The sequence below is a fragment of the Haliotis cracherodii genome, unplaced genomic scaffold, assembly GCF_022045235.1.
Source record: "Haliotis cracherodii isolate W230 unplaced genomic scaffold, xgHalCrac1.p SCAF_23, whole genome shotgun sequence".
NCBI lineage: Eukaryota > Metazoa > Mollusca > Gastropoda > Lepetellida > Haliotidae > Haliotis > Haliotis cracherodii.
The window spans coordinates 12,411,511-12,431,612 of NW_027266279.1; the positions used below are offsets into that span (position 1 = coordinate 12,411,511).

The 20,102-nt window shown below is 39.3% G+C and overlaps 1 protein-coding gene across 1 annotated transcript; it reads right to left on the reverse strand.

Annotated features, from left to right (window-relative positions):
* Positions 1-3,332: 3,332 nt before the first annotated feature.
* Positions 3,333-11,767, reverse strand: LOC139471819 (transcription initiation factor TFIID subunit 1-like). The gene is made up of 2 exons (XM_071254321.1): positions 11,701-11,767; positions 3,333-4,626 (listed from the first exon to the last, which is right to left on the reverse strand). The coding sequence occupies exons 1-2, from the start codon at positions 11,735-11,737 to the stop codon at positions 4,025-4,027; spliced, it is 639 nt and encodes a 212-aa protein (XP_071110422.1). The 5' UTR covers positions 11,738-11,767; the 3' UTR covers positions 3,333-4,024.
* Positions 11,768-20,102: the final 8,335 nt, after the last annotated feature.

Sequence of the window (20,102 nt, forward strand, 5' to 3'; positions counted from 1 at the left end):
TCACTATGATCTTTCATCGTCTTTAGGGGCTGTCGGGTAGCCTCGTGGTTAAAGTGTTCGCTCGTCTTGCCGAAGACCCGGGTTCGATTCCAGACATGGGTACAATGTGTGAAGCCAATTTCCGCCGTGATATTGCTGGAATATTGCTGCGACGTAAAACCATAATCACTCACTCACTCATCGTCTCTAGTTTAAGAGTAAGTGATTGAATGTTTTTAACGCCGCAGTCAGCAATATGACGATGGCCTGTAAATAATATATCAAGCAACCATGTGCAAGGCTCCATAGCAATGGAGTACGATGACACGTATCCGGCCACATCACGTGACCATCTGATCCAACAGAGGACAGGAGTGCCGTTAACCATTTATTCATTTAAACATTACTGTGTTGAAGCTGAGGTTTTCAACCCATATTACGAAGAAAACTCTTCTGCTGTGTCGTGTTTACGTATACACCTTTACCCCATGTTACTGTGAAATGTGTCAGGTTGTCTTTCTGAAAATGTCACTGAGGATGTTAATATTCATAGAATTAAGCAACAGTCAGTGTGTGTGTGTGTGTGTGTGTGTGTGTGTGTGTGTGTGTGTGTGTGTGTGTGTGTGTGGTATGTGTGTGTGGTGTGTGTGTCATGTGTGTGTGTGGTATGTGTGTGTGTGGTATGTGTGTGTGGTGTGGTGTGTCTGTTTGTGTGTGTGTGTGTGTGTGCGTGCGTGCGTTTGTGTGTGTGTGTGTGTGCGTGTGTGTGTGTGTGTGTGTGTGGTCATTCTCTGGCGTTGTTTTTAATTCCTCTCCCTATCATATAGAGGATCATCATTGAAACAAATATGTCATCTTTATTGTACAGAATACTAATCTCTTTCGCTCTTTTCTGAAACGGCCAAGCAGTTCTGTTGAGCCAGTCGCTTGCTCTATGGAGAGAGATTGAAATCGCACCTCCCTCGCCGAAGATGGAAGTACGAGGTAAAATATTATGTTAATAACATATCTGAACTGAAATTGGTACTGCTGAATTATAATCCAATATGACAAAACTTCCTACATTATTGTGACACATTGTCTGTAAAAGTATTATAGAAAAGATCGTACATGTAACACTACATGACCCTAATCTAACAGAAAGCTCTATTCACATTTCAGGATAAACGACTTACTAAACACCGTCTTATTGAATAAAACGTTGCCGTATTTATATAATATTAATAATATTCTTCCTTTGCAGAGGCTATCAACTTTGGTGGTTCAAAACGCGTCAGCATAAAGTTCAAGCAATGAATTCATGACCTCCCTTGCGTTACATTGTATACCTATTGTATTAAAATAGATGTCACTCAAACCACGTTTTGCTATTATATATTGCTACTGAATGACGCCCTCAACAATATTCCAGACAATAATAAAGATAATGACAAATAACGCCATCCTCCGTATCATCAGTTTAAAAGATATATTCCAAATCGAACTGATCTTGTCAGAAATCAATATTATATTACTATGGTAATTTTAAAATCAAACTCCATGAAGACACATGGCGGAATTGATCACAATAGGTACAATGTGTAGAACAGATCATCACGACGGCCCGGTATGGAAGTGAGTGAGTGAGTGAGGTTTTACGCCGCTTTAGCAATATTCCAGCAATATCACGGCAGGGGACACCACAGCTTGGCTTCACACATTGTGCCTATGTCGGGAGTCGAACCCGGGTTTTCGGCGTAACGAGCGAACACTTTAACCGCTAGGCTACCCGACTGACCTATGGCACACCAGAAACCTATGATTGTGGGTTCGAATCCCGGTTCACCCCGATTATGTTTCTAGGTTTGTTAGCACCTTTCCCGTGCTCGTGGGTTTCACCGAAGTGGTAAACGTCTGAGACCTGCATCGCTTCGGACTTTCCTCCCACATTTAGCTGACACGCCGCGATATGACTGGAATACTCTTAAAAAGCGGAGTTAAACCCAACTCAGTCAATCACCCACTTTTAAGAGCCGACGAATGAGGTGAGGTGAGGTGAGGTAAAATGGGGTTTAACGTCGCGTCAAAGATTATTGCACTTATACAGCGACGAGCATAGGTGTGTGTGTGTGTGTTGGGGGGGGGGGGGGGGGGGGGGGGGTTGGTCAGTGTTTGTGGCGGGGGCTTGTCGTAGTATATTACATGAATACCCCACTCAGACACAGCATGCTAACTCCGAACCGACCAGTCCTTGTTTTAGCCCCTTAATGCCGAGCGCCAGACAGGGTAACAACAAGTACCCCTTATAACGTCTTTCGGAGCCAACAAATGAGAATCAGGTGGTCACAATGTATAAGCTGGCAGATTGTTTGTTCCCTTGCACCAATGGCGGGGGCAGTTATCATGGAGGCAGTCACTGGATTGCCTGGCCCCAGATCAGACATTTTCCAAGCCACCGTGCACATTGGTATCTGAAGCGTATAATCAACATTCAATCCCTCAAAGTTAAAAGAAAAAATATTTTAAGTTTTAGAATATTTATTACATACGTCTTCATTCAAATGAACAGATTAATATATAAAACAAGGTCAACGTAAAACAAAAGACACTGAATATCACATGAGTACAAGGAAAGAAAAGTTATGTTGTAAACTATAAAATTAAAGTTAGTACGAAATGTGCTGGTGGCAGCATACAAACACATAATTAATAACAAGAAAAATAATTTTGTTGGTCACAATACGACATAAACAATCACTAAAATAGTTTATAGCAATCCAATTTGATGGTCTCTCTAAAATCATTAATACTCAATTTAATAGCAATCAATAAACAAATAATTATAAACATAATTTTGCAATCCAAAATACAATAATTGATCCACAATTACCAACATAGTTTTATAGCAGTCACAACGTGATGGTCTGTTTAAAATAATTAATACTCAATTTAACAGCATCAAATTAATTCATGGTATTGTTTTCATGATTCAGACCAAGGGCTAAAACTCCTCAAAATATACTAACAGGGCACTGTGAGGTCATGCCCTCTTTGATAATATTTTGCTCATGTGCACGTGTGATGGGGAAGGGGTGACAGAAGCATGCAGTGGCACCATGTCAAGATATTGATTGGGTATGTACAGTAAACTACGGTTATAACGAACACGCTTATAACGAACTAACGGATATAACGAACTAACTTTTATGTCCTGACTATATGTTGTAGTTATGCTGTATATATGCTTATAACGAATTGCGGTTGTAACGAACTAAAATTAGTAGTGCCTTTGAGTTCGTTATAACCGTAGTTTACTGTATATCAAAATAAGTAATATCACAGCATCACAGCTATTGCCGAATATAAAACGCAAAGGCCAGGGAATAATCAGTCTCGATTATATGCCGAAATAGAACGGTAGTCCGCATTAACTTATGTTACAAAACGTCTACCAGGGAGACAGACATGCAGTTACAAGCATCTGTCAAATATACAGCTCATGCTCAAGGTGGTTCCGAGGAACTGAAGGTTGTAACTCTGGAATGGAAATTCGTGACGTAGACATCTGTGTCCTCTGCGCTTCTCGGGATAATAAAGGTATACAGTAAACTACGGTTATAATGAACACGCTTAAAACCAACTGACAGATATAACGAACTTAATTTTTTCCAGACTTTTTTTGTCGTAGTTATGCTAAAATATGCTTGTAATGAACTACGGTTATAACGAACTGAAATTAGTATTCCCTTTGAGTTCGTTATAACCGTAGTTTACTGTACATGTATTGAAGGTAACTTCTAGGATGTAAATATATGCAATCTCAACAACTTCTAACGTTTCTCGATACAATCGTGTTTCAGACAATAGTTGGGTACATTTATTAATGTTAATTGAAATGGGAGCATCAAATAAAACATAATGGTCGCCAGGTAGGATTAATTTGATTTCAAAATGTTATGCCAATGTCACACAATTGCAACAAAACGTATAAATGGCATAGCCGGACTAAATGCGTATATAACGGAAGACGTATGTAGTCTTAAATGCAAGTAGGTCACGGTCGAACCTAGCCAGCTGTTGTCAGGACGATAGGAAGGTAGTTGGTGTGACTGCCGCTGCTGCCGCCGCCTTGGAGAAGGGGGATAGGAATGGGGACGGGGAAATCCTCTGATGACGAATCAGAAGATTCTGACGATCCGCCACATCCAGAACAACCAGAACAGCTAGAACCTGATGAAGACTCGGAGTAAGATTTTGGCGAGGAGTGGTGATGGTGGTGGATAATGGTCTCTTCGCTGCTGCTGAAGCTGCTGTCGCTGCTTTCAGTGGTCTTGATGATGGGGATCTTGGGGACGTCATCGCTCTCCTCGTAGTAATGATGATGAATGTCTTCAGAGCTGCTGGTGGAAGTATCATCCGAAATTCCTTTGGATCCAGAACGGTAATGATGGTAGATTTCCCGAGACCTCCTCTTAGACCTATAACCTTCGCGGCGATGACGGTGACCACCTGAACTAAGCCGCCGATGTTCGCTGCGACTGTAGCGACGACGTCCATGGTCACTGCGATGGTTACGGTGGCCGTGCCGATGGTGGACAACGCTACTGCTTTCACGGCGGTGACGTCTTCGACGATGGTGTTCGCTTGCATATGTAATTGCAATGCATACTGCCGAAACAAAACAAAAAAATATGATGTACTATGACATAATGTAAATGGTGCAGGGAAATAATTTGTGTTTGGGTTAACTTGCATTATGTTTACCATCACAAGAACATATTACATCTTACTTCGTCATATAAACAATAGGAATAGGATTGATATGGGATTAAGCAAGAAGCAAACAATACATAGCACATCTATACTAGCATCTACATGTATCGCTTCTTTTCCAGAAGGGGCGGTCGGGTAGCCTATTGGTTAAAGCGTTCGCTCGTCACGCCGAAGACCCGGGTTCGAATCCCGACATGGGTACAATGTGTGAAGCCCATTTCTGGTGTCCCCCGCCGTGATATTGCTGGAATATTGCTAAAGGCGGCGTAAAACCAAACTCACTCACTCACTTTTCCAGAAACGGGGTTTCGGGTGGTCTGGTGGTCTTCGTTGTGTATTATTACATATCTCAGTCGATGTCGATGGGTTCGAATCCCATGCGCCAGTTATGATACGTGGTGGTTCAGTATCATGGTTAAAATCTCCAACGTGCATCAATTTGTTTCTCCTCAAACCTTGTTTACATGCAGTGATATGACGTCAATTTTGTTCAACGCTATATCACTCACATATACTTTGGTGAAAACCATGACCATAGGGGCTTATCTTGAGAAAACCAAAAACCCACGAGCAAATGTTTCTGGCACGCATAATAATAATAATAATAATAATAATAATAATGATCCACAGACTATTGGGCCATCTGTGCCCCCTCTTAACATTAAAAATTCTGTTTATAATGTGAAATGCTTTAAGTTATACCACGGGAATATTTCATAGCCCAAAGAAGGAAATATACCGTCCTAAAATAAGCCTTTGTTCTTCGTGTTCCAACTAACACATTTACCAATCTGTTGTCGACCTGATCATATATGACAATAGCTTGAGCTGTTCCCACTGGTGCTGACACAGGAACCACTTACTTAATGGCGTACGCGAAGGATATAAACATATACAGTCAAACACCGTTGGGTCGAACTTACTGTTCTCGAATTATAGGCTTGGTCATTTATCATTTTATGTTGAGCTGAACCTCGGATAACTCGAAGTATTAACGAAGGCCCCTTCAACTTTGACACAACGGTGTTTGACTGTTCAAATACAGATCAAATTATAAAGGAACTACAGTAAATACCGTAAAAGCTATAAAACAATTTCCATAATCATAATCGTTGTTCGATTCCGAATATATCATATGCATGTGTACTAAACAAGATAATCATATATCTTTCCCCATGTGTAATATAGTTTTTACGTTGCTCTGTTTTCATATTTGCTGATATATTATTTTGCCTTTAATGCTCACACAAAACATCATTAACCTCGTAGCGATTCGGGTCCGACTGAACAAAACACAAATACATAATGCAAGTTGATACGTTCACATTCGTCACCAGTGTAATCGACCCGTGAAGATTCCGGGGTAGAATAGGTCCTCAGCAACCCATGCTTGCCGTAAAAGGCGACTATGCTTGTCGTAAAAGGCGACTAACGGGATCGGGTGGTCAGGCTCGCTGACTTGGTTGATGCATGTCATTGATCCCAATTGCGTGGATCGATGCTCATGATATTAATCACCGGATTGTCTGGTCCAGACTCGATTATTTACAGACCGCCGTCATATAGCTGGAATATTGCTGAGTGCGGCGTTAAACAACAAACCAACCAACCAACAAACCAACCACCAGTGTAATCACTTTCCTTCAGCGGGTTGAAAGACATTAGTGCTTCAAACAAAAGTCCGTGGGAGAGTGAAAGATCCTCGAGATCACACGAAATACAGTAACATCTTGAACAGATCTCCCCTTCCTTCCCCTGCCCGTGGGTTATTGAAAAAAAACACCACAGCAAATCAGACATACTAATACACTTGCATGTGTTCAGACACACGTTATAGTAAAGTACTATACATACACACATATGTTCAGTACACAAGTTCAGACAGTATAATAAAGTATTGTGTTGCCTTGTCATACTAGTTGAAATCTAGCTTCAGCTCAATCATAACATCATGCAAACATGTTAATCAATTTAGAGAGCAACCATTTAACACATGTAACAATGCTTAGAAAAGTAGGCACGGATTTTGGCATGTAACAGAACATTTCTACAATAAATAGAACAATCACCCCGATAAAGACACAATAAATAGAACAATCTCCCCGATAAAGACACAATAACTAGAACAGCCTCCCCGATAAAGACACAATAAATAGAACAGCCTCCCCGATAAAGACACAATAAATAGAACAATCTCCCCGATAAAGACACAATGAATAGAACAATCTCCCCGATAAAGACACAATGAATAGAACAATCTCCCCGATAAAGACACAATGAATAGAACAATCTCCCCGATAAAGACACAATGAATAGAACAATCTCCCCGATAAAGACACAATAAATAGAACAATCTCCCCGATAAAGACACAATGAATAGAACAATCTCCCCGATAAAGACACAATGAATAGAACAGCCTCCCCGATAAATACACAATAAATAGAACAGCCTCCCCGATAAAGACACAATGAATAGAACAATCTCCCCGATAAAGACACAATGAATAGAACAATCTCCCCGATAAAGACACAATGAATAGAACAATCTCCCCGATAAAGACACAATAAATAGAACAATCTCCCCGATAAAGACACAATGAATAGAACAATTTCCCCGATAAAGACACAATGAATAGAACAATCTCCCCGATAAAGACACAATAAATAGAACAATCTCCCTGATAAAGACACAATGAATAGAACAATCTCCCCGAAAAAGACACAATGAATAGAACAATCTCCCCGATAAAGACACAATAAATAGAACAACCTCCCCGATAAAGACACACTTTCTTTACTGAAGGGACGCTGGTTTTCCTGAGATAATTGCGAACCATACTCCTGTGGAATAGCCATGTTTAAATTTGCAACATATAAACACATATTACATGTTATGTTTTTCTCAGAGTACCTAATATTCATCACAGAAAGAAATAGGAGACGTTTAAGACCGTATGCTGTAGTCAGCATAACTGTATGACAAGAGGGATGATTTCAACTTTCCAATTATCAACTTTACATTGTGTCAAGCAATTTTCCAGCAGGTGCAATGCATACAGTGATCTTAAAGACCGTCATACGACCCTTGCTCAAAAGTTTTTAGATCAGGGTTATAACTTTAAAGGACTCAATGTACCTGTAGCGTTCAAAACGTGTGTTACACGCATTAAACATGAAGTATGAATGATCATATCAAACGTGCATCGTAAAGAGGCAGCAAAAACAACCACAAAATAGTAGAGATTAGTTCGGACATTCCCCTCGAAGTCATGGTGGGCCATAAAGCTTCATTGTCGTATATGACCCGTGAATATCTGGGGTAGAATAGGTCTTCAGCTTCCCATGCTTGCCGTAGAAGGCGAATATGCTTGTCGTCAGGGGCGACTAATGGGATCGGGTGGTCAGGCTCGCTGACTTGGTTGATGCATGTCATCGATCCCAATTACGTGGATGGATGATCATGATGTCATAATCTCAGCATTAGGACGATCTTTCTTTCCTTTATGCTGTATGCGTAGAGCAGCTTTAGTTTTGCTAAAATATTTTACACAACTGTCAGATATGAAACAATAAAGGTGCGACATATTTCATAGTTTAACATTTGCTATCCTCTTTCAACATGGAAATAGCTTTATGACATAAAACGTCCTTTAGTTTTGGAATGTTCTTTGACTGTCTATCTATATTGGTTTTTGCTGACTGCTGATTCTCAGAGAGATTGTTCTTGTATACAAGGACATTGAAACAGCCATGAGGTACAAGACGAACATGCCGGTAAGCACATATATGATTATGTATGTTGACAATATGCAGAAAAAAGACATTGTACATGTTCCTGATACCAGTACTCTTGCATAACCAGTACGTTATGCATGTACATATATGGAGAGCATCTGTCACTTGTAAATAATAGCATTAGATATCATATTACGTGTAATCTGATTCCTGTCATCCTCCAATCAGGCATATACTATATAAACATGTTTAGGATTATGTTTAAGTCACCACATTAACACATTCTTTGCGCGTTTTCACTAAACTACAACAAAGGAAGCACAAGCTTTACTCGGTAGAGAAATGTCAATCGTTGTGTGATACTATTTAATTCTTGTATCACATTTTCTTATGGGGACACGGGTGGCCCAGTCATCAGAGGCGCTGCGATTAGCTGTGCAGAGTTACGTCCCTTGGGCACGTCAGAAACCTGTGATTGTGGGTTCGAATCCCGGTTCGTTTCGATTATGTTTCTAGGTCTGTCAGCACCATACCTGTGCTCGTGGGTTTCACCGAAGTGATAAACGTCTGAGACCTGCATCACTTCGGGCTTTCCTCCCACATTAAGCTGACACGCCATGATACAACTGGAATACTGTTAAAAGCGGCGTCAAACCAACTCACTCATTCACATATTCTTATTGTAGTAATATGGTCCAATAAAAACGCATGCAAAAATTAAATACTAGATTATCTGAATATTGTATCATTTCAATACATCAGCAAACAAGAGTCATGTATTGTGGACATATTTAAACGGATGTTCGTTAACCTTAAAGCCTTAGAGTTGTTTATCATGATCAGTTTTGATATAAATGTGGTTCTTAACATGTTCAGATTTTGAACATGTTTATTATCTCAAACGTTTGAATTCTAACATTTCTAAACAAGTTTAAGATACAAGGTGACATGTTTAGGAATCAAGACGTGTTTGAACTATGGAACAAGTTTTAAACACGTTTTACAGCTTAATTGACGTATTCATTGGGGGTAGGAAGTACCAACGACTAATATAAAGACATGGATCATATAAGACTAATTATTAGTTTGTATAATCATAAGGCTCAACTTGTATGATACAATTTGCATTCACGGTCTTGCTGGATCTAGAACTTTTGTTTGAGGCAGAATATATTTTTCAGCCAGCGCTTCAAGGCATACAAGATAAATGTACATGTATACGTATCGTTTTCTTACAATCATGCATACAAATACAATAATATTTGTTCAACACGCAACTGTCATAATCCCCAAACACAAGCACATGTGGGGAAGATGTCACTCACGCGTTTTGCCTTATTGTACGACCCTTTAAGCCATTCTAAAGTTTACAATGCAGTGCGTTTTGCCTTATTGTACGACCCTTTAAGCCATTCTAAAGTTAACAATGCAGTGCGTTTTGCCTTATTGAACGACCCTTTAAGCCATTCTAAAGTTAACAATGCAGTGCGTTTTGCCTTATTGTACGACCCTTTAAGCAATTCTAAAGTTAACAATGCAGTGCGTTTTGCCTTATTGTACGACCCTTTAAGCCATTCTAAAGTTTACAATGCAGTGCGTTTTGCCTTATTGAACGACCCTTTAAGCCATTCTAAAGTTAACAATGCAGTGCGTTTTGCCTTATTGAACGACCCTTTAAGCCATTCTAAAGTTAACAATGCAGTGCGTTTTGCCTTATTGTACGACCCTTTAAGCAATTCTAAAGTTAACAATGCAGTGCGTTTTGCCTTATTGTACGACCCTTTAAGCCATTCTAAAGTTAACAATGCAGTGCGTTTTGCCTAATTGTACGACCCTTTAAGCCATTCTAAAGTTTACAATGCAGTGCGTTTTGCCTTATTGTACGACCCTTTAAGCCATTCTAAAGTTAACAATGCAGTGCGTTTTGCCTTATTGAACGACCCTTTAAGCCATTCTAAAGTTAACAATGCAGTGCGTTTTGCCTTATTGTACGACCCTTTAAGCAATTCTAAAGTTAACAATGCAGTGCGTTTTGCCTTATTGTACGACCCTTTAAGCCATTCTAAAGTTTACAATGCAGTGCGTTTTGCCTTATTGTACGACCCTTTAAGCCATTCTAAAGTTAACAATGCAGTTCGTTTTGCCTTATTGAACGACCCTTTAAGCCATTCTAAAGTTAACAATGCAGTGCGTTTTGCCTTATTGTACGACCCTTTAAGCAATTCTAAAGTTAACAATGCAGTGCGTTTTGCCTAATTGTACGACCCTTTAAGCCATTCTAAAGTTAACAATGCAGTGAGTTTTGCCTTATTGTACGACCCTTTAAGCCATTTTAAAGTTAATAATGCAGTGTGTTTTTCCTTATTGTACGACCCTTTAAGCCATTCTAAAGTTAACAATGCAGTGCGTTTTTCCTTATTGTACGACCCTTTAAGCCATTCTAAAGTTAACAATGCAGTGTGTTTTTCCTTATTGTACGACCCTTTAAGCCATTCTAAAGTTAACAATGCAGTGCGTTTCGTAAGCATATACTCCGAAACGTTGTGTTCCTCATAATAAAGAAGTTGACATCCACAAATTCTCTTCCTAAGCTGTATACATCTTCGTTCTATTTATGGTACTGTTCGCACACCCCATGCGAAAGTCATGCATGCTAGTTAAAGCTATCGAACATGCTATATTATAATCAGTTCTTAAAGCTAACATGTGCACAGTCCCGTGAAGATTCCAAGTTAGAATTGATCTTCGGCAACCCATGCTTGTTGTTAGATGCAAATAACGGGAAAGGGTGATCAGGCTCGCTGACTTAGTTGAAGCATGTCATCGTATCCCAATTGCATAGATCGATGCTCATGGTGTCAATAACTGGATTGTCTGGTCCAGACTCAATTATTTACAGACCGCCGTCATATAGATAGCTGGAGTATTGCTGAGTGCGGCGTTAAACAACAAACAAACACATGCACATATACAACATATTTTTCTGAACTCAAATACGCGCTCGGTTCATTTGAATGAGTTTGATATAAGGTTTACTGTTGTGCTTCGTATCCCTTTTATGAGTCAGAGAGCTTATTTAGCTGTTACTTCGTGCGGTGCAAAACGGCATGGCACCAGCATGGCACCCGGTGGCAAGACTCGATATGTAATTCACTAAAAGAAGCATTATTACGAGCATTGTTAACAAAGTTTACATTTATGCATTTCAATGTACCGACGCAAAGTTCTACTCACTTGCAAGCAGAAACGACAGGAGGATCAACTTGTTCATGATCAAACTGCTGAAGACTAAGACTGGACAATTCTGCGTCAATGGCGTGTTGTTGGCGAACCTAGCGTTTATATACTGAGTTGGAAAGGCGTGGCAACAGCTTCACACAACACTGTGCCTAATTTCATATTCAAATATCCTGCTGAAAATGCATGCTGTTGCCTGCACTGTATTTATGCTTGTTCGTACAGGACCTATTGCGATAAGCCAGAATTAGATATGATATCTGCTGATTTAAGCACTTGAATACTATATTAATACCCTGTGGCTTGACATGTGCGATTACTTTAAATCTTAGATTATAATTGTCAACCGGTTAAGTCGATGTTTTTTCCAGGTGAATATAATTGTTTGAATATTTGAAGGTATTTTTTTAATTAAGGCGGATCATTATGTAAAATCTTTCTCTGAATCGTATTTTTGTGATATCTGAACAATTTTATCTGTAGTTATTACAACTGATAATTCACAAAATCGTATGGTCGCCGAGTTTAATCAGTTTTGGACATTAGTATTCAAAGCTTTACAGGGATTCATTATAATTTGTTCTGAAATCATACATATATATATTTTTAAGTGCATTATTATTAGTAGTAGTAGCATTGTGTACAGATTTTTTTTAAATGCAGCAAAGTGGGGTTTGGGTGACCATGGCACAGTCAGGCTGGTTGGGGCATTATCTGCTCAGGGCCCTCTTTCTACCGCTTCACGCACCCCAGACAGCCAATGGGATTTCTCAAGGGAAGCGCTGCCTCGTCGAACCCACCCAGAGCTTTTCGGAGAGCGTGAAGACTCCCCACCCAACACTGAGGAGTCGGACAACGTGGTACTTGGGATGCAAGCGGGACATTTCGAAGGCGAGGTCCGCATATTTGCCATGTTTCTTTTCAATCAAATTTGTGTCAAAAGGGACAGAACATTCAATAATAAAAATGATTTCATTGGCTCTATTAAAAAGGACAAGATCAGGTTTGTTGGCCTGGAACGGATCTATTCCAATGAATTTAGTATTTGTCATTTTCCATGACGCCCTCTACATATTCTGGGTCATAGGGATAGACTTTCACAAACATGGCAAAGACGGTAATAAACTGATCGAACCACTCCATCTTGTCGCTTTTGATTCAGTGTTTGAGCCAAAGGTGGGCATCCACTGACAATATGTTGGACAGTCTCATTAAATTCATTGAAAAATCTACTTTTTCATATTTACACGTTGATGCAAAATCACACATTGACTATTTCCAGTGGGAAGTGGCTGGTCCCGAGCAGAAAACAGAAAGACTTTTATGTCACTTTTCAGACCAGCCGACTTCATCCAAGCGAAGGACTATGCAGGGTTGCTGACCTTCTTGCTTAGTTGACATTCATTTCTGTACCGACCAGCAATACAAAACAATCAACAAAACCAACATTGACATTATGTTCTTCATCTTTGGCTCCTTTCCGCCCGGAGAGCGGAAGGTCCGGGGTTCGATCCCCGACCGCGTCATACCAAAAGACGTTAAAAGATGGTACTTGTTGTTACCCTGTCTGGCGCTCGGCATTAAGGGGCTAAAACAAGGACTGGTCGGCTCGGAGTCAGTATACTGTGTCTGAGTGGGGTATTCATGTTAATCTGCGGCATGGTATCTCAGTGAGCTAGCACTATAATTCGGCATCAGTCCGGACTAGTACAAGCAGCAACACACACACACACACGTCCATGCACGTCGCTATATAAGTGTAATAATCTTGGACGCGACGTTAAACCCCATTTCACGTCACATCTTTGGCTCCTTTAACAAAACCATGGAATACCTTGTTTTCATTATGAGCCTTGACATGCTTCACAAGAGGATCAGACAAAACATAAAATAACGTATGCAAAAGTGCACAGTAAAATTCTGCAAAGAAGAGCCTCCTCGCTAATCAAGACACGCCTTCCCATCATAATTGGAAATATAAGAAATGATTGAGGCAAGAGCGAGGAAGTTGGATCTCTCGCTGACATGATTCTGAAATGTTTTGTTCGTTTCAATCAAAACTCCAAAAGAATGATAAAGGGCATATATTGCATTAGCACGTGTGACTTTGGCTTGATTAAACTCAAAGCCACATATGCTCACCTGTAAAAACATGTCTCTTCTCTTTTTGTTTCGAAATTATCATAATTAAATGTCAGTTGATTGTTGTTTTTAATCTACGTTTTGATCGACGAAATCTTTAATCATGTGTATCATCTTGGGAAATAATAATCTAAACTTATAGTTAAAGATATATATTCAAAACGAGCTCTAACGTGTTTCTACACAATGTGTTATTACAATATGAATCACGGTAATTGCTATTTTTGCTTTTTTATTTGCAAACAACAGCCAGATGGGTTGAAATTGTTAGGATTTATCACCACTATTTGACAGGGATTCATAAACAAATGGTTACCATCCTGTCGGAATCAACTACACTAACCATTGTATGTAAGCATAACAATATGATTGTTTGATCAAAGCACTTAGAATAAGTGACATATCAAATAGTGCTTCGAAAAGAATGTGCCACATGTCGACTTCGAAATTGAAACATTAACCTGACCCAGAAATCTTTTCGTAAATGAATTCAGTGTGCAACCAACAAATAATAAAGAAATGCATTGCAATAAACAATTGTATTACAAAATAAACCAGGTTTACAAATCAATACAAATTACTGCAAAGCAATTACAATGGCAGTCCATAATAGAGTGGCGATACAAAATTAAAATACAAAAAAGTAATAATAATAATATTCGCGTCGCAGCTAGAGGGGCTAAGCTTCAAAAATAAGCCCAGGCTGGATAGCAAGGGTGAAAAGTGATCTTCACACAGCTGGTCTTAAGATGAGAGAGAGACGCTCTTGCCCCTTATATGTTCAATGTCATGCTGGATTGGTCCAGCTGATTCCAGATTACCAAACTCCAAAAGCAGCTGAATGTAGTAACTTCCACACCACTGCTTACAAAAGACACCACTTCATTCCTAAAAACTAACCATTGTCAAGACATAATGCTATGAGCTTCTTCTGAATCTCACCAGAAACAACGTAGCACAATTGCAACATTGTTCAACGATAAATTACCGAGTGTTAACAGAGGAAGAAAACTTCAAAAACCATTCATCAGTTCTATTAACATTTGCCTTGACTGTTGACTTGACCTGAAGACATGTCCATGCCGCTTTTGTGCTGGTTTCGGAAGCTCCATAAAAATCCGTACAAAAAGAGATATATTGCTGGATACAGCAACTGCACCACCACATCCCTGTCTCAACGATTAACCCGTTAGCCGTAATACAAGCAAGGAAGGACTTTCTTTATATTCATTAAAAAAAGTATTTGAGATCAGCGGAATTGATATCATGTGAATTTTGAAAAACTCAAAGGATTTTTTACAATCTAAGAAAAGAACCAGGCCCAATTCTGTCCAAACATTTTATTTTTCCACTTTGTACACCAGTATCCCACATGACAAACTTAAGGGAAAACTTCATCCCTTGATCCATGGGGCTTTAACATCTATGTAAACTTTGGTGGTAAGACATTTCGGCAAGAAGTAGGCATCCCCATGGGCACCAATTGCGCTCCCCTTCTTGTGGATCTGTTTCTTCATGCACATGAATCGGAATTTCTGCTCGGATTGGCAAAGTCAAAACAAGGTAATTTGGCCAAGACGTTTATACTTCAGGTATATCGATGAACTGATATCGTTCAATAACCACCAAATAGTAAATTCCCTTCTCACTGAATTACCCACCTGAACGAGAAATAAAGGAGACCAGTGAGACCGCTTCATCTGTTTCATATTTAGATCAATGCATTCAGATTCAGAGTGATAAAATACTCTCCACAAGACTGTGTGACAAGAAGGATGACTTCAACTTTCCAACAGTAACTTTTCCTTCATGTCGAGCAATATTCCTGCAGCTCCATTGCCTTTGCATGTGTTTGTGACGGATGCCAGCGGTGGGGCAGGATACGCTCACCTTTTCACAATCACCTGGTACCATCACTATTTGGTAGTGTTTCATAAACACATGCTCATGATATATTCGGAATCGTTCAATCGACTCTGCTTTTTGGCAGCGATTTCTTTTGAATATGGTAAGGGTGTGAGTGTGTGTGTGTGTGTGTGTGTGTGTGTGGGGGGGGGGGGGGGGAGGGGGCTCAGCAAGTAATTGACATGAAACAGGATTACTAAATCATTTTGATAAAGATGTCAGTAATGAAGATACTCCTTTGTCAGAAACGAAAGCATCTTCACTCCCATAACAAAGTGTTAGCCAAAGTTATTAACCACCTCAAAGATTGGCACTTTACTGTAAACCCTCAAACATGAACAAACGGCTCCTAACAGATAATGCAAATACGATTCAACTTTCGTTATGAAGCTGATAATGGCGGCGCTCTAATTAGATATTAGAAAACTTTCAGACAGTTCATCGGGGCAAAGGTCATGGGCCAGGTCACAGCAAGGAATAGGTGTCATGTGGTTGTTTTTTCAGACAACTTCATTGTTTGTGAATTGTTTATTTACTTTTTAGAACTTGACATTGAGGGTATAGCAGAATCGCATTTGATCCGTGACACCCAGTTGAACATACATGGTATAACCTCTCATTAGAACACTTCATTCCATTGTTTTAATATCAAGTTTATTGTGTCCGAAGTAGCTGTCAAAATGATGCAAATCTACGTGCAGTATTGGAAAAGTGAAGTCAACGTGGCAACGGTAGAAATAAACTGAGGATCTATCAACATTTTAAATTCACCTATGGAGCTGAATGGTACGTACAGAGTTCCCTCCCCTGGTCTAGAAAGATACGAAAACTTGCCAGTGGAAGAGAGTGAGTGAGTGAGTGAGTGAGTATGGTTTTACGCCGCTTTTAGCAATATTCCAGCAATATCCCGGCGGGGGACACCAGAAATGAGTGGAAGAAAGGATGTGTTTTAATCTTAAAGAGTGTGTGGATCATGACTGTCATTTCTTGTTACACTGCCCCCTTTTAAATCAAATTAGAGCGCCATTATAAAGAAGATGTGCTCAAGTCTGTGATATTTTCAATGATTATTCTGATGTTTTGTACTGTCCAACCCATATTTACTGTTCTTAGCTGCCAAGACCAGCAAACTTTTTTTACAACAACGCAAATCTTTGTCATATCACGGTGTGTTAATTGTTGTTGCCTTTTTTAGAATGTGTGTGGGTTTAATTTATTTAATGTTTTATGCGCCTTTTACCAAATTGTTTTATGCAATTCGCAGTTGTATCTTAATAGTCTCTCATGATCTACATACGGGTGGCTCTGTGATGTATATTTTACTGTCATTCATTTTAATATGTAAATGAGGTGATACGGTAATAAACAATCTGTCTGTCTACTTTTAGAAAGAAATTACCCGAGGAAAATATAAGAAGACGTAATAAACAAGACTAAATCACAAAACCGTTGTGATCTTCTAAAACCATACATACCTATCGAGACGGTTCTCTTTTTTGTTACAATCTTGAATCCCCATAACACGGAAGTATTTAGAAATGTTCGGGATACACTGTTTTCTTCAAATAAGTGAAAAGAACTCAAACAACTAAAGTTACTAAATAAACGTATTAAAAGTACAAGGCAGAGTCATAATATTAAACAGATTCTTACTAGGGTTTCTTTCACAAAAGGAAAACAAGGATGTAAAACAGACACAGTTTACTGATTCCGAGCCAACCAGTCCTTGTTTTAGCCGAGCGCCAGACAGGGTAACACCAAGTACCATCTTTAATATCTTATGGTATGACACAGCCGGGGATCGAACCCCGGATCTTCCTTTCTCCGGGCGGACGCTCTACCACTTGACCACGGAGGCGATCTTCATGTGTCCAATGCTCTGTACTTCCAAAGTTTCAACCATTTCTAAATACAACGATGATTGACTTCTTTACGTTAACTTCCATTTGTCACAGTATCATTTTAAACATTGCAGTAGCATTAACGTTTATAACATCGTCTGCGGAGAAGATCAACATGATGTTATCTAGCCCATCTTTAACTAAAACATTTATCAGTCAACAAATTATCTGTCATTTCTTCATCTTTCTTATTTATGAGGGGGCACGGGTGGCCCAGTCGTCTAAGGCGCCGCAATTCGTTGTGCAGAGTTGCGTCCCTTTGGCACGCCCAAAACCTATGATTGATGGTTCGAATCCCGGTTCGCCCCGATTATGTTTTTAGGTTTGTCAGCACCATACCCGTGCTCGTGGGTTTCCTCGTGGTGAGAGCTGCATAACCATGGGCTTTCCTCCCACATTAAGCTGATACGTTGTGATATAACTGGAATACTATTAAACCCAACTCACTCACTCACTCTAATGCAGTGGGATTGTCATGCCGACGTTCCAGCTGTCGGAAAGATGCCACTGTCGAATACAACCTTAAACAATATTTCTACACAAGACGCGATTGAATTAGCATTTTGGTATAGCTCTTGTATGCAATCCATACCAGTGGATTTGTCTGTTTGAACCAACTTAATCCATATTACCTACATTGAGAGGTTATGTGAGGTCGATGAAAATGTTACCCCAAATTATGAAAATATTAACATAACCTGTGGAAAAGTAACCATCACCTATGGAGTAGTAATAATAAAGGATGTCATAGTAACCATCACCTGTTAATAAGGAATGATAAAGGATGCCATAGTAACCAAATGCTGCACAAAAGTAACCATCACCTATGGAGTAGTAGTAATAAAGGATGTCATAGTAACCACATGCTGTAGAAAAGTAACCATCACCTGTAAAGTAGTAATAATAAAGGATGTCATAGTAACCACATGCTGTGGAAAAGTAACCATCACCTGTTAAGTAGGAATGATAAAGGATGCCATAGTAACCACATGCTGTGGAAAGGTAACCATCACCTATGGAGTAGTAATAATAAAGGGTGTCATAGTAACCACATGCTGTGGAAATGTAACCATCACCTATGGAGTAGTAATAATAAAGGATGCCATAGTAACCACATGCTGTAGAAAGGTAACCATCACCTTTGGAGTAGTAATAATAAAGGATGTCATAGTAACCACATGCTGCACAAAAGTAACCATCACCTATGGAGTAGTAATAATAAAGGATGTCATAGTAACCACATGCTGCAGAAAAGCAACCATCACCTATGGAGTAGTCATAATAAAGGATGTCATAGTAACCACATGCTGTGGAAAAGTAACCATCACCTATGGAGTAGTAATAATAAAGGATGTCATAGTAACCACATGCTGGAGAAAAGTAACCATCACCTGTAAAGTAGTAATAATAAAGGATGTCATAGTAACCACATGTTGTGGAAAAGTAACCATCACCTATGGAGTAGTAATAATAAAGGATGTCATAGTAACCACATGCTGCAGAAAAGTAACCATCACCTATGGAGTAGTGATAATAAAGGATGTCATAGTAAGCACATGCTGCAGAAAAGTAACCATCACCCTATGGAGTAGTAATAATAAAGGATGTCATAGTAACCACATGCTGTGGAAAAATAACCATCACATGTAAAGTAGTAATAATAAAGGATTCCATAGTAACCATAACCTGAAAAAAGGTAACCATCACCTATGGAGTAGTAATAATAAAGGATGTCATAGTAACCAAATGCTGCACAAAAGTAACCATCACCTATGGAGTAGTAATAATAAAGGATGTCATAGTAACCATCACCTGTTAATAAGGAATGATAAAGGATGCCATAGTAACCAAATGCTGCACAAAAGTAACCATCACCTTTGGAGTAGTAGTAATAAAGGATGTCATAGTAACCACATGCTGAAGAAAAGTAACCATCACCTATGGAGTAGTAATAATAAAGGATGTCATAGTAACCACATGCTGCAGAAAAGTAACCATCACCTATGGAGTAGTAATAATAAAGGATGTCATAGTAACCACATGCTGCGGAAAAGTAACCATCACCTATGGAGTAGTAATAATAAAGGATGTCATAGTAACCACATGCTGAGGAAAAGTAACCATCACCTATGAAGTAGTAAAAATAAAGGATGTCATAGTAACCACATGCTGCAGAAAAGTAACCATCACCTATGGAGTAGTAATAATAAAGGATGTCATAGTAACCACATGCTGCGGAAAAGTAACCATCACCTATGAAGTAGTAAAAATAAAGGATGTCATAGTAACCACATGCTGCAGAAAAGTAACCATAAACCTATGACTGTTGCCTATGGTAATGTAACGACGTAAAACACTTACCTGCAGATTATATGGATTATATCAACAACGTTGATGGAAATGTTGCGGCACACGATTGAAATGTTTCCATAATCGATGTCTGACAACGTT

Coding starts and splice junctions, on each gene's coding strand:
- LOC139471819 (XM_071254321.1), bottom strand. CDS start 11,737: ATGAACAAGTTGATCCTCCTGTCGTTTCTGCTTGCAA. Junction 4,627..11,700: donor CCTGTCGTTTCTGCTTGCAA/GTGAGTAGAACT, acceptor TTGTTTCGGCAG/TATGCATTGCAATTACATAT.